We start from the raw sequence: 16,616 nt of genomic DNA, 5'->3' as shown, positions 1-16,616 counted from the left end.
TATAGGGTAGAACCTATGAAAAAATACAACTCTGAAAATGTATACTTCTCAAGAGAAACAAATAGAAAGGAAAGATCATCATATATTAACAAGGTATGGCTGCTTTCATTTCTCTCTTTTGGTTTTTTCATAAAGGGGTCTGACTTTCTGAGAGGAAAGGCTATGGAGGTAGATTGGGAGTAGGAATTTAGGTGATGTAAAAACAAATTATATCAATGGAAGTTCTATTTTTTTTAAAGATTTAGTCATTTGAGGACATTCATGAAACATAGGGGAGAGAGAAAATAGATAATTTGGGTTAAGATCAGTGGAGACAGAGAGCAAAGCAACATTGTTGGTCAATCAAGAAAAACCCTATTGTGTCTCACTGTGCTAGGTGTTAAGGGTTCAAAGATAAGACTAAGTTTCCTTACGTATCAGGAATACACACAAGGTGATGGGCATATATGTTGCTACTACTTGCAGAGATCAAGAAAGGCTAAATGTAGAATTCAGTGTCTGAGTCAAGTCTTGCAGGAAACTACAGCTTCTAAGAGGAACAAGGGAATCCCCAAGCATGAGAATTCAATGGCTGAGTCAACAGCAGGAAAACGAAATGTCATGTATGAGGATTGATAAGAAGACCATATAGATTGGGCTGTAAAGTTACTGAAGAGAATGAGTTTAATGTCAGAAAAATAAGATTTCATAAATGTTTGCTGTATAAAAAGAAGGAACCAGATTAGGAATTTAAGAGGAATGATCGCAAACTTAATACGGATCCATGAGATAGGAGGGATGAGAGATTTCAGTTATGTGGACCTATGTGTGAGCAATCTCCCTTCCTCCTTTCCTTCCTCTCTTTCTCTCTCTCTCCTTCCCTCCTCGCCTCTCTCTTCTCTTTCTCTTTTCTCTCTCTCCCTCCCTCCTTCTCGCCATTCCTCCCTTCCTCCTTCCTTCCCTCTGTTTTTGTTTCTGTCTCTGCCTCTCTATGTTTCTGTTTCTGTCTCTCTCTGTCTCCCCATCCCCCCAATTGTATGAGTGTCTGCATGTCATATGTAAAATAATTTCTGGACTTGTCTAAATGATCATTCTATCCTTTAAAGGGTTAATAGGATTTTCTACCCTAGGTCTTATTTTTACCAATGAGGAGGAACTAAATATTGGGGACAAAAATCATGGGGATCTTGAGTGGGGGAAGTGTAATTTTAACAGAATTTGTGATAAAGGAGGGAGAAAATCCACACATTCTGATGCACTCATCTTTAGTAGAACTCATCTTTCATGGACTAAAATTCTAATGAGGAAGTTAGCTTGGGGGTCATAGGAAGTATTCAAAAATGCTACAAAGAGAAAAAAAAATCTTACAAGGAGGAGGGGGGGACTTGACTAAAGAGAACACATAACTATAGGAAATTCATTACCCACTTTGGATTTGGGAGTGAAAAAAGTACAAATATGGGGAAGCATATACAGTTGATGGATGTTGGTGCCAAAGGGCTGTGTGTGTGTGTGGTCTTATCAACATAATGTTGGCAACGCTAAAGCTGAGAATGAGCTGAGGCTAGCAAGGAAAGTTAAGATCAATAACAAAAGACTTGGTTTTTTATGTCTTTCCTTTTTGTGCTATATTGGGGAAGAAGGAGAGTAAAATATGATAAAGAACAGTTTCTCAGGGTGAAAGGGATTATGATAATTAATGAGAAACAGAAGAAAGGGGTATTCAATCCTGCTTTGGAGAGGACAGAAGAAAATTGCTAATATTAAGCTACAACCCAAGGTCAGTAGTATGACAGTGGAAGAGTGTCTAGATGTGCTCACTGTATCCAAGCCAACACACCAAAGGTCAACCTGATGAGATTGTTGATCCAGTGGCAGTGATTTTATAAGATCATAGAGAAGGGGAAAGTTGTGTTAAAATTGGAGAAAGTCAATTTCCTAAAGGAGTCTGTGAAACATAGCCCAGTGAACTTGATTCCAATTCCTAAAAACATTCTAAAATTTGTTTTTATGGGGATGGTTGGTGAGTATCTTGAGAAAGAAAGGATGATCATGAAAAAAATTGAAATTGTTCCATCAATAGTAGATCCTGGGTTAAAATATTTTTGTGCTAGTTAAAAAACTAAAATTGTAAGCAGTGAAAGAAACTATAAATAGAATTTAGAAGCAATAGAAAATCACAAACACAACCTATTGGCATAATAAGGACTCTAATCAGAGCTACTTGAAACACTGAAAAGCATTTAGGAAGAAATTAGACTTAGACCAGAAGCTTACATCATATGCCACAATGCATTTCAAAAATTTTAAGGGCCTCTAAATACACATTTAAATATATATAAATGCATTAAAATCACTGAGGAAAATGAAAACCCTTATCTTGTATAACTGTCATTAAAGGAAGAATTTTTAAACAAGAATATGGAGAAGGGAGAGAGTTACATGCATAGGCTAGCCGATATATCTGGAATTTGGGCTGTGTTGAGTGAAGGGAAGATTAAAAAGACCATGAGGGCTGGAAGGGGCAGGCATAAAGAGATTTAAATGCCAAATAAAGATGGAAGATTCCTATCGCTTTCAATGGAAGTCTCCAAGGAGAGACCAGATGGCCACTAGTAAGACATGTATAAAGAGACTCCTGTTGATATACAAGCTACTAGAAGGCATCTACAATCCATTTCTACTTTAAGAATCTATGACTTTCTGAAATGTATGGAGAAAGAAAAACGGGAGTTATTTTGCTTTAGCCAGAATCTTATAAAGTCTCCTTTCCAGGGTGGTCTCACATCACTAGAGAGCCATCCTACATTATTCACAGCAAGAGTCCTAATCATTCCTAGAAACAATGCAAATCTGTTCTTGCTCCCTCTGTTCCCACAAGAAGCCATATCTGCTGTCACTTAGGGAAAATAATCTTCTTTGCTAGCAGAGCTATGAATTGGAGCAGGAATGTATGCATTTAATTACTACAGATGTTGCTTTATGGAATTTTTATTCCAGGAGAGACACAGTTTGATAAGACTATGCCCCAGTGCTCTTTCCTCTGTTTCATTTCTCTCTGGGTGCTCATCAAGATAAGAGGCAGTTAAGAATCTAAAGCCTGCTGGAGCCCTAGAAATCAAATTCCTTGGATTTGTCTTAAATTGATACAAAACAATTTTTTTTGTGAGAGAATGGGAAACAAACTCTCTGTACATGTACACACATGTGTGTGGATGTCTATTCATATTCTACAGGTCCAAAATGTGCAATGCAGTAGATCTTAGAATTGACCAAGAGAAGAAGGAGGATCTCCAGTTGAGCTGATTCTCACCGTCTGCCATATTTCGTCATGCACTGAATTGCTCTAGTGCTTTTTATTGGGTGATACTTAAGGTTAACTTTTGCTATCAGTGTTTGAGCATTGAATCAAGTGAAATGAGGCTCTTTGGGGCATGCAAAGGCAGCCTCTCCAGATCTAAGCAAATATCTGTAGTGAGCCTTTGTCTGTCTCTGAGAGAATCAATGCAATAAAAGTCTCTTTCCTGTAGCCAGAGGCTCTGGGCGTCAAACCCTGCTATACAGCACCGCACAGTGGTAACAATTCCATTTTGATACATGAGGAACATTTTAGCAAACTTGAGCTGTCCTGGTAAAAGCTGCCCCATAGGAGCTGCTAGGTGTGAGAAGCTTGAAAGTGGCTCATTGGTGCCATTTTCAATGGAGAGAGGAGAGGAGTGGAAGTCCCAGAGGTCTGGGGAGAGAGAGCCCTTACTTTGAATCGCTGGGTTGGAAAGAATGTGCCCATTTTCTTCTTGAGTTCCACAATTAACAGCTCTCTGATGCCAGTGCCAGCTATCTGTAATCTGGCACACGCCTCACTTGAAATCGACACCAGCCTTGTCGAATGAGTCTGAAAAAGCAGCTGAACAAAGGCCCCTTTACATGGCTTTTCAGATGGGCTGTAGAATAACTACAACCAGACCCATTCTTCTGTGGTGGTACCTGAATCCCCCTGCGGCCCCTGCAACAGCTTGGCGTGACAGGCGGATCAGGCTTCCCAACAATTCATTAATTAGGCTGGGATATTTCAATGCCTTCTGCTGGCTCTGCTGTTTATATATAAATATAAACTTTACATTGTCTCCCGACTCTGTGTTTGGGAACCCTTGCTTTTCGGTGCCAAGCAATGCCATGGAAGAAAGGAATTGTTATGACTTTTACAATCTGTGCTAGAAATGGGGGGAGAGAGAGAAGAAGAAGGAACCAGGTTCCCAGCCAATGATGTCAGAGGAGAGCCCGGCCCAACAATGTCCTAATGCGGAATCTAATTTACTGCACAGATGGAGAGAAGGTGTTCAGTCACGAGTGTCATTGATGAGCCAGCCTGACGGCACCTTCCCTGTCAATGACCTCTGTGTTTACAGTCATCTGGTAAAGGACTCAATAAAAAAATATATATATATATTAAAAATAAATCCATCTTATTCACTTATTGCAGCAAATTATAGGCTTGCAGCATTGGGAAATCTTTGCAGTTTTGCAATATTTAAGCATCATATATAAACGTGAGCCATTTTGAGCTTTCATAAGTGACAAACATTTTGGTTCCTGGAAAGAACAACTCAGAGGTCAACAGTGATGACAAAGAAATTTTTAAAGTTACTAATAAAATTCGCTTCAACAATTCACATTCAAAAATAAGATGATATTATCTATACAAATTGAAGAAATTATAAATGAAAAATAATTATAAATTTGAAAAATAAGAAGCAAATAAATCAAATGCCTTTGTTTTCTGTGTTTTTTTCTATTCCTTTCCTTTATGTTGACGAATGATTTTAATATTCCTTGTTATCTAGTTAATATAAGACAGAAGCACCATGAAAGAGTATATAAAATGCCAGACTTGAAGTAAAAAAAAAAAAGATTTGGGTTCAAATCTTGTCTCTACTATTTGCCTTCTATGACCACTGACAATTTGCAGGGTGGTATTGGGGAAGGAATCTGAAACAGATTTCAAATCTAGGTTCTACTGCTATTTGTGAGACTTTGGATACACAAATTTCTCTCAGCCTCAGTTTCCTTTTCGGAGGAAAGTGAATAACTTCTTTCATGTATTTATCCATGATCAAGTGAACTTCCTAGCATCCCCAGGAAGCTCTCTAAGGCTTTAAACTATAGATGAGTAGTAGGTAAAGGAAATAAATAGTACACTGTGTACTTTTTTTGAAGGAATCATATTAAGCCCTGATGTGAAGACCCTAGTGAGAAACCATATCTCCTATCGGGAATTAGGTAGAGTTGTGAATGGAACTCTGCTCTTTGAGTCCTAGATACCTAGCATTAAGATTGCTCAATTTTGACGGCTTTCCCTTCTTTTTATCCTATGAACATTGGTACTGAAGTAAGGCTGCCCACACTGTACCAGAAAGTAGAAGTGAGTTAGCACTGCTTCAAGATGAGCTGGGATCTCCAATTCTTCCTGGTTTCAATAAGGTGTATGATGGGGAGGTTGGCTCCCCAGTTCTTCCTCTGTAAGTGGGCAGAGAAAGAAATCGAAACATACCCATGCTTTTATCTAAAAAAACTGGATCATATATCTATACTTTCCTACTGGAGAGACAGGAAAAGGAATGAGTGCGTAATGAAACGTTTAAAAAAATGGATAAGAGAAGAAAAAGGAAGTGAGACGGAGTCCTAGAAGAAGAAATATAGAAGGCAGTATTTTAAAATTATTTATACTTACTGTGAAGGCTGGGGGAAACTTTAAAGTCAATAAAAGGACTCAAATACAGTTCCCTTTCACTTGAGGTGAAGTGTGACACAGTAGATAGAATACCAAACTTGAAATCTGGGAGATCTAAGTTCATATACTGCCTCTGGCAATAGCTATACTACCATTTAATCTGTTAGAGCCTCAATTTCTTCATCTGTAACGTGAAGACAATATCTGTTGTTGAACCTCTTGCCTTAGTGTGCAACCTTAAGTTGCACACTTAAGCAAGTCCCTCAATCTTAGGATTCTAGGCAACTTTCTAAGAAGATACATTGACCAGAAAATTCTGACCTGTTTTGGTTAAAGGAGTTTCCACATCTGGGCATTGCAGTGAAAGCACAGGCCCAAACCTATCTTGGACAAAAGGAGCATGCAGTTAAAATTAGAAGAGCCCTTCAAGGTCAACCAATTTAACCCCAGCGTTTTACTGATAAGAAAATAAAATCCCAGAGAGGTTGTAATTTTTTCTAAATCTTATAGATAGTAAATAACAGGGGCAGTATTTGAACATAGTTCAAAATTACTCCAAAAGCCAATGCCATCCCCCTGAACCATGCGGCCTCTTCCAAATCACTAAGTGATTAAGGTCCTTCAGAACAGGGATTGGACCTGTGATTTTTATTGGTCCAGATAAATGTTAGGAGAGGGAACTCTTTCCTTTGGTGTTTGTTGATAGCTTCTTTGTAATATCTAGGTTTAAATGTTTGCCTATAATTGGAAAATACCAGGAGAGAAGGGAAAAAAAATCTCATCATTCATATCTGTTTGTAAGTTATATTTATATAAAGTGGCTTCCATTAGAGTCTCCCTTCTTTTCTTAGAGGAAGGAAAGGATAAATATATAATTTACTTAAGAAACATTCTCATTCACCAGGGAAATCCCTTGTCTCTCACATCATGAAAGCTGACTAAAGTGTAAAATCAAATTAAATTTTAAAAAGAAACCTGGAAAATGCAAAGTATTTGCGGGATCTGGGTTCTCAGAAGCCAAGGAACTTATTGTTTTCCATTGTGTCAGTCCTCCATGATGCTGAAGGTGATTTCACTATGAACTTTCTCCCTCCTATCCTCCCTCCTTTCAATCATTATCTGCCAGATGTCCCATAATATCCCTTTAATATGACCTTTCTTTCTTTCTCTCTTTTCCTTCCTTCCTTTTTTCTTTCTTTCTTCCTCCCTTCCTCCTTTCTTTCCTTCCTTCCTCTCTTCCTCTACCCTTCCCTCCCTCTGTTTTCCTTCCTTCGCTTTTCTTTTTTTTTGGGGGGGGGGTTGGACAACTAATCTCATGTTTCTGTGAAAAGAAAGTGGATAACACAAATACACCAAAAATTTCTCCCCAGGCTGGGGCTGATTTATGTTGCGATCTCCAGGCTCACAGGTAAGATATTCTGCTGGTGCCTGCCACAAATGCTCACAGTTGTAGATGAGAGTAAGACTGTCAGCATTTCCATCATAAACTTGTATTTTCAAAGGTTTATGACCTGGCTGTAAAATGTCGCCTAGGGGGTGAATCTTACAAAGTTGTTTTAAGTTATAAGAGTGTAAAAGAATAGTTAAAAAAATGAATAAAAGGATGTTCCTAATTGCGAGTGCTTTTTAGATGCTTCTGGAGGTTTCAAAGGCCTTTAATTGAGCAGCCCATGGGCCTTCCTAGCATAAAGATCAATGATGCTTTGAAGTAGGGCATTTTCAAAATAAAATGAGAACCCCTCTGTTGCTTATAAGAGGTTACTATGGAAAAGGATGCACTGTTGCTTCCAAATAACACAATAATGAGGATTCTCTCCCACCTATCCACCTTGATTTGGGATTGAGACCCAGGGACCAGAAATGAGAATCACATTGTTGGAAAAGTTTGAAAATGGCCAATTGTAAAAATGATGCATATTGAGCCAGTTACCAAGAGCTCAGAGCTCTGAACACTCATAAATGAGGCTATGGACAGCAATCGAGCTGACAGTTATGAGTTTGCTGCTCCAGCCAAACCAAGAAATCCTTTGAGCAGAACTGAAGGTATGCTGGCTTTCCAGGAGGAAAAATGATGTGTAAGGATGATAATGTTGAGGGAATGACCTCACTTCTTGTTGTTCTTCCTCCCAGAATACCTAGCCTGTTGGGGACTACCTGCAGGTGTTTGGACAAGGCATTCCCATTTCTTGGTTCTTTGTTATCTCAGTTCTAAAAGGAGTTAGAATAGACCATCTTCCAGGTCCCTTCCAAATCTTAAGGATACCACCTCTATTTGACTCAGTCATAAACATCCGAATTAACCAATCACCAAAAAGATTTTATTAAGCAATACTATTGCTAAATACCAGGGATACAAAGAAAGAATTGAGAGTCCCTGACCTCACAGAGCTTACATTTTACTGGAGGAGACAATATGTTGAGACATAGTAGCATATGAAATATACACAAAGAAGATAGAAAGTAAACTTAAAGAGAAGGTATTAATTACTAAGTATTTACCTATTTTTTTATTAAACTAAAGAGCCTATGACTTCATAATTCTAACAAGGTTATGGCCTACCATAATTCTAACAAGGAATTAATTACCAACTAATATCATACCTCCCTTCAACCAGAGAAAGGTGGGAAACACCAGATCCTGCTCCATAGGAGCATACCATCTCTGAATAAGTGAACAGCTAGAATACTTCTTTTTTTTCCAATTAAAGCTTTTTATTTCAAAACATAGGCATGGATAATTTTTCAACATTAACCTTGCAAAACCTTATGTTCCAATTCCCCCTCTCCCCATCCTCTCTCCTAGATAGCAAGTAATCTAATATATGTTGAACATGGTAGAAATATATGTTAAATCCAATATGTGGATACATATTTATACAATTATCTTGCTGCACAAGAAATCAGACAGGAAAAAAAAAGAGAAATAAAATAAAATGCAAGCAAACAACAAATAGTGTGAAAATGTTATGTGGTGAACCGCACTCAGTAGGCACAGGTGTAGATTGGAAGACTTCTTTGATATCGATATTCTGTTTTCTTGCATTCGAAGCCTCACTGATGGCATGAAAGAAATCTAAAACCTCATCATCTTTTCCTGATTCTGTCACCCAATATGTTAGCACTTCATGTCAATTGCACATTGGATGAGCATATCATTGATATCTTTATTCCAGTCTCTGATAAAAATGCTATATGGCAAAGAGCGGAGAACAGCTGCCTGAAGGACTCCAGTGGAGATGCCCTCTTAAGCTGACATTGATCCATTAATGAAGAGTCTTTAAGTCCAATCCTTAAACTTGTTTTAAATCCACCTAATTATATTACAAGACACATTATTCTATCCTGTACCCAATAGTAACACCAGAGCTTTGCTGAAATCAAAGTATATATAGCGTTCCTATGATTAGTTGGGTTTTTGCTTTTCGTGTTGAAAGATAAAAAAGAAATATAATAAAATGGAATAAACAAAAAGTAAATGCTTCTTGAGTGACTGAGTGATTAATGGCTATATCAAAAAATGAAACAAGATTTATCAGACACCATTTTTCACTTTATATGTACTAGGGTTCAATCTTTCTGATCACAGCTTCCCAAACTCTCCTCCTCCTTCATTCCAAATACAAATGATCTTTTAAAAAATATATATATTTTCTAATCATTTTGATTCTTGGTCATGTTTTTAGACCAGAGATTTGATGTAAAACTCCTTGACTTACAGTGTATAGATAACCCTCTTTTCTCTTAGAAAAGCAGTTCAATATTTGGCATTCTACAACACTGTGGCTTCTCTGCCATTTTTGACCATCTCATTTTAGAAATCACTACCAGTAGATCAGCAATCGCACTCATAATTTAATTCTGTAGATGAAAAGCAGCATGAAATAATGTGTCAAATGATTCATTTGGAGTTGGGAAGACCCAAGTTTAAAATCCTGCCCTTTATACCTATGAGCTACATAAGCCTGAGTAAGTCAATCAACCTCTCTGAATTTTGGCTGGCTTATCAGTAAAATGAAGAGATTAGAGTAGATGAACTCTGAGTTCTCCTCTAGCTCTAAAACTATTATAGTATGTAGGATAAGGGAATAATAATAATAATGATGATTAATAATATTTATTTAGCACTTTAGACTTTAGTGCTTTGTCAAGTATTTTACAAATATTTCATTTCATTCTTTGAGCAACCCTAGGAAATAGGAGCTTTTGTTCATTTAATTGATGAGGAAACTAAGGCAAGGGAGATAAATTTCTTCCCTAGACTCACACAGCTATGTGTCTTAAACAAGATTTGACCTTGTTTCTCTAACTTTAGATCCAGTGCTCTAGGGACTTGGCTGCTAAAGGATTCCTGGGTAAAGAACAGTATAGCATTAAAACAATGAAATGTAAAATCAAGGGAAGTAAAGTAAAGTAGGGCAAGTGAGGATAGAGCAGGAAAATAGAAAGACTAGGGAAGTTCTTAACCTGAAGTCTGTAAACATAGTTTTTATTTTTTTTAACAATAGATATTTTATGTAAATTGTTTTCTTTGTAATTCTGAGTATTTTATTTTATGCATTTAAAATATTATTCTGAACAGAAGTTCAATGGCTTCATCACACTCCTGCCCAAAGGGGCCTATGGGCAAAAAAAAGTATTAAGTGTCCTTGGACTAGGGATTGTGATAATCATGAAGAATGGGTTTAGGAGGAATGATGAAGAAAGATGACTGATGGAAGATCACAAAGATGACTTTCAGAGAAGCAATTTCACATTTCAAGATGATGGCAGTGACATATAATTATTAATAATCGAGACATCTTTTTTTCAGTTGTTTCCAAGTCTTCATGACCCATATTTAGGATTTTCTTGACAGAGATTCCAGACTGGTTTGCCATTTTCTTCTCCAGCTTATTTTTACAGAGGAGGAAACTGAGGCAAACAGGGTTAAGTGACTTGCTCAGGGTCACACAGCTAGTAAATGTCTGAGATCAGATTTTAATTCAGAAAAATAAATCTTCCTGACTCCAGGTTGGGTACTTTATCCACTGTGCTACCCACCGGCCATGGAAACATCAAATGCATGTTTCAGTCACTGGGTAAATATAGGGCTTGAAGAAGCTGGGATTTTGGGAGAAAACATAGATATTCCTTTGGGAAGTTCCAAGCATGGGGCCTAGAGGTGATGTAAAGAGGAAGGCTGACAAAAAACTAATGAGAAAGAAGTGAAAATAACCCGGGGGGTGATAGAAGGGCTTAGGCTGGGTGACAAAGCTAGAATAAATCTCATGGGAAGAGTTCGCAGAGTATGGACTGCAACAGAAAGATGGAGTGGAGGGGTGTACCAACTTATCCTCCCAGTTTAGAGATATGAGGAGAAACTCTCCTCCTGAAAATGTTGTCTGGGATGGAATGTATGCTGCAGGGATCCAGATTTCTGGAGGACAAAAAGAAGAAAACAACAGGAAAAGAAGGATTCTAGGATGAGGGTTTAATAGGGCACAACAGAACATAGGCAGAGGAGCATAAAACCATTGAGATGGATAGGGATGAATTCCAGGGAAAGTCATAAGGAAAAAATCTTTTTTTTTTCCTTTGAAATATCTGACTGAATCATAAATATCAGGGAAACAGGAGGATCAGTTTTGCTAGCTGGAGGCCCAGGAAAATGTGAACTGATCACAGCCCAAACCCTAAAATCACTGTCTTACCTTTTCTTCCCAGCTCCATTTCTTTCCCTCTTTTCAGCCTTTCCTATTTTTATCTTCATGAAAGCACAGCAGGGGCAATCATTTTAACTGCATTCCTTCCTGTGACCCCCTTTTGTAAACATTTTCTCAAAGTTAAAATGAAAAGTAACCCTCCTTCCCCATCAATGACACAAATGCTATCAGCGTTTCCTCTGCTCTGCCTAAAACATCAAAAACCAAATAGTCTCGGCCTCTCAAATGCAAATACTCTCCTGACCTTCTCGGAAGACTCTGGAATCCTTGGGGCTTCCCAACAATTTAAGTTTCTCTACATAGACCTCCTTCTCTCTCGCCTTCCTCCTGGGAAATTTACCTTCCTTTCTTTGGAAATCTATGTGAAACCCTTTGAGGACTTTATTCACCATGTGGGTTATTTTGCTGTTGGATACTGGGCATTTATTATCTATGTCACAGCCTGGCAGGATCTAAGCTTGCTGAAACAAAGGCAGGCAGAGACAATGGGAGGAGGGGTAAATAGCATAAATATCTAGGATTTTGCCCACACGTGCATGCCATCCAAACACAAGCTAGTCAATGGAATAGATATATGTTCATGGTGCCATTCATCGGATCAAAGACAGAAACACCCATGCGAGAGGCTGAAAGCCCCTTTCAACTCTACAGATGTCAGAGCTCTGAGTCTCTGAGATGGGGAACAGAATGCACACTGAAGGGAATAAAGAAGGAAAGAACTGAATAATTGGAGCAAGAATTTCACCTGGCAAATCCGACACCTCTGCTGACTCCATTGGCGTCTCTTAATATTCTGGTGGAAATGACATGGCCGAAGGGTTTCAGCATGTTCTCCAATTCCTGCTCGTCCATGGAAATGGGCAAATTGGAGATGTATAGATTTGTGGGGTCTTGTTCTTGTTGCTAAAACAAAACAAAACAAAAGAACAGAGACAATTATATTACACATTTCAGTGTCTACTTAGGGGGAACTTAATGATAAAATAAAACTCCCAGGACTCCTGAAATGCAAGTCAATTAAATTCAACATCTTTTTTTTTATTAAATAGTATTATGTTAAGTACTGGTGGTACCACAACAAAAATGAAACAGTTCCTTCCTTTATAGGGCTTACATTCTCCTGGGGGGTTCAAATCCAAGAGTCACAGAATAAATACAAAAGAATTGCTGAAGGGTGAGGCACCCTAGTTTGCCCTTCAGATTAAGTCAAGAATTCTGAATCCTGTCTTTACCACTCAACTGAAACTATTTTCCTCCTAAATCACCACAGCCATCCTTTTTTGGGACAATACCATCAGTCCAGCCTTCATTCTAAAATAATCCAAAAGACCTAGGAGTGGCTATTCCCTCTAACAAGAAAGATTACCCATTATATTTCATCTGTGGGACTCTTATCTCTAAGTTTACCCAAGGTATGCTTATGTGCCAGGATAAGTATATTTCAGCATAATGGGAAGCCCTCCATGCTTTCTCTGGATGATATATAAACACCAAAGAAATAATCAGGTCATCCACCATTGGTCCCTCATCCTTTCTTCATGACCAAATCATTTTGGTTTTAACTCTTACTTTTTTTTAATGACAATTTTCTCTATTTTTCCTGCACAATTTCCCCATTTATAATGAGTTATTGTTTACAATGTGACAAACTGAATCCCATTAACTGGCCTTTCCTGATCAAAAGCATTACTTTTTCTTTTGGTCTTCCTTGACAGCATTCTCTTCCATTTCTCCCTTTCCCTCCTTTGAGTTCAAATTTTTACATTAGAAAAAATGTTGGTATAAAGTTAGAAGGCATGGGTCAATATTAGAGATCTGCCATGATAGCTTTTTGACTATGGTAAATCATTTCATCTCATTGAGCCTCTCAGTTTCCTCATATATAAAATTAGGATGTGGCATAAGATACCCTTGAAGGGACTTCAGGTCCAGATCCAGGACCCTTGACTGACTTGTTCAAACTTATGCCATTCCCTAAATAGAAATTTCTTTCAAGGTTCAGTCCATAACTCAAGTCCTGGTTCACAATTAAGTTAACACCATGGAACTTAACAGTAATGAAAAATCAATAAGTAAGGATTGAAAGTATAACTAATAGAGTTAATTTGAACCTTTAAAACAATGACAATAGCTATTGAGGAAGTGAGTTATGAAAAGATTTGCCACTGAGACAGAAGAGACTTCATTTTGACAAAAGAACATAGAGAGAAATAGTCTTTCTTAAACAGACACAATGTTTTCCCCCAGGATGCAGTATGTAGAACAAAGCAAAAAAGCTAAAAATCATTTAAATCTAAAGCTATATAAATCTCGAGTATCAGTCTGTATTTTTATTCATCACTTCTTATCCATTTTACATGGGCCAGACAATGGTATCGAGTAAGTCACATTATAAGCAATAACAATATGGATTGAAAAATTATTGATGGGAATGGGAGGGAAAATTGTCATCACAGAGAAGTAAGAGTTAAAACCAAAATTTGGTCATGGGAAAAGGATGAGGGACAGCTGACAGATGATGTAATTGTTTCTTTGGTATTCTTATATCATCCAGAGGAAGCACAAAGGGCTTCCCAGTATGTTTCATTATATCCATGTAACAGCAAATTAAATAAGACAGGTGTTATCATTCCCACTTGATAGACTGGCAAACTGAGGAACAGACTTGCCTGTTACTTGCCTGACACCACCAACTCATTAGCATTTAGAATAGACAAGGGCTCTTTCTGTTAGAATGTGTTGCTAGAATTCTGTCATTGTCCCCTAAAGAACAAGGGCTAGTCTTCCAATTTCCAGAATTCCTAATAATCTCTGCATGAAAGAATATAGTGTAATAAATAATAAATGCTATAGCCTCTTTTTTTCAAAAATCTTTTTTTATAAGGGCTAAGGAAGAAAGGAGAAAGGGATGCAGGGGGAACATAAGTGATAAAAAACAATAAAATCAATAAAATCTATTAAAATAAATGTGCTTAAAAATAAAAGTAAGTGCCATTAACATGTTCTCTAGAGAGTCCCAAGTCTCAAGGAAATGATCTTTCATTCATGATAACTTCATCTGTGAATCAAAGTCCCTAAAAGCATATAGCAGCTCTTCCGCATTGATAAGAGTGGCCATTCCACAGTGCTATTTGTCATGAAATCCTGCTATTCAAAAGGCAGACTTGGTCCTGGAATTCAAATTATGTATGTTGACAACTATGGAATATTGCATTTTAAATACACTCCCACACACACAAAAGAGAGATACATAAGTTATCTTTACTCTTTAATAAAAGTTAAAGTATATTTATTAGCTATACAATAAAGTGTCCCAAGAATCTTAGTTTTAAGCTATGAAACCGAAATATATGTATGTGTACATATATAATTCTCATGCACTTGAAAATAAACTGTACTTACATATATATGTATATTTATACATATATGTACATACACATACACACATATATATATATGTATATATATATATATATATATATATATATATTTTTTTTTTTTTTTTTGCTGAGGCAATTGGGGTTAAGTGACTTGCCCAGGATCACAACAGCTAGAAAGTGTTAAGTGTCTGAGATCAGATTTGAACTCAGGTCCTCCTGAATTCAGGACTCATGCTCTATCCACTGTGCCACCTAGCTGCCCTGAGTATATTTATATACTTATATATTTTATATACATATAATTATACAATAGAAAAAAATTTGAGTTCAAATCCTATGCTTGGTATAGACTCCCCATGTGGGCATAGGTAATAACTTTCCTGAGCCTTAGTTCATTTGTAAATGAAAGAATTTAAGTAGATGATTTATGAAACAGCTTCTGGGTCTGGATTTCTAATACTGAATGCAATTCTATGATCTTCTGTGAGTATGTTGCCTTTCCTATTAGAATATAAAGTATCTGAAAAAAAAGGAATATTTTTTCCACTTTCTTTGTATCACTAGAACCTAAGACAGTGCCTGGGATAGTTAATAAATACTTATTCCTCGATGATGTATCGCCTAGTAGAAAACAACCTCCTAGAGGGAAGGGACTTTTACAATTTTGTCTTTGTATACCCAACATCTGACAAAGAATCTTGCACAATGTGGATTTTTAATAAATGCTTATTGGATTAGGTACTCAAAAGCTTCTATATTGCTTTCTTCAAAATAAGCTCAAATTTTATTTTTTCCCTTTTATAACCATTTTCTTTCTCATTTTCTGAAATTTTCTTGTTATAGCCAAATCTCAGTCAGTTGACAATCTGTCCAATTTTTCTTGAGGGGGATGGTGCTGTTTACCATTGCTCTTGGATTTACATTTTTGTACAATTTTGGATTCTCAGAGCAGTAAGGGAATTTAGATAACTTCCGTTGCAAGTCTCTGAAATGAAGACATAGAGACTAGAATTCTTTTATAAGGGCCATGGATAAGCTTATACATGAAAACAACTTTTCTAGGGGTGGATCTAGAACTGGAACACAGGCCCCAAGATCCATTTAAGAATCTTTACCATTTTGTTGCTCTCTGTTTCACTTGAAGTCCTATAATTCAAGGTCAAATGGAAGCCTAGAGAGAGGCGAGAAAAATCTATAGATTTTGCCTGTCTGGTGACACTTAGTTCTTTTTCTAGAATGAAAAACAAATCATGAAAGACCTTGCACATAATAGTAAATCTCAATTTTAATGAATGGATGAATATGCTACAGAACATCAAAATATACCATTGAACTGGTGAAATTCAGGCTCACAAGAGTTTCACTGTGTATTTGGGGAATTTTTCCCCATTCAAAATGGGACCAGGTCACTGGATAGCCCTTTCTCTCTATTTCTTCACTTTTGGGGTGGTCTAGTTTCTTCTTACTGCTGATTTAACCCAATTAACACCTCGGGAGACAAAAAAGTTTTTAAAATGCTGAGCCTTGTTGTAGATGAAAATGAAGGCTATTTTAAACATTTCAAGAAATATTTAAAATAACAAATGAAAAGTATCATTTATATAAGCTATAAACCTTATATTTCCTATAAATATGTTAAAGATGGAATATATTTACAATATTTATATATTAAATAATAAATTATATGACTAAAGTTTACAAAGCATTTTACATACATTCTCATTTGATCAAAAGATCATATATATACTTATTTTAAAGAACAGTTTTTTCTTCTTGAGTTTTTAAAATTTTTATTCATTAATATGCACAACCATCTTTCCCTCGTTC

At 36.8% G+C, this 16,616-nt stretch overlaps 1 protein-coding gene across 11 annotated transcripts in view; it reads right to left on the bottom strand.

The window, feature by feature from the left end:
• Window positions 1-16,616, bottom strand: part of RBMS3 (RNA binding motif single stranded interacting protein 3) — a 1,441,154-nt gene that overhangs the window by 269,715 nt on the left and 1,154,823 nt on the right. For all 11 annotated transcript variants that reach the window (XM_031938176.1, XM_031938175.1, XM_031938179.1 and 8 more), the window contains one exon: window positions 12,155-12,312. In XM_031938176.1, the coding sequence (XP_031794036.1) occupies window positions 12,155-12,312 (158 nt within the window). The remainder of the gene's footprint in view (window positions 1-12,154; window positions 12,313-16,616) is intronic.

Source organism: Sarcophilus harrisii, chromosome 5, assembly GCF_902635505.1.
Source record: "Sarcophilus harrisii chromosome 5, mSarHar1.11, whole genome shotgun sequence".
NCBI classification, from domain to species: Eukaryota; Metazoa; Chordata; class Mammalia; order Dasyuromorphia; family Dasyuridae; genus Sarcophilus; species Sarcophilus harrisii.
This window is presented reverse-complemented; position numbering and strand designations above follow the sequence as displayed.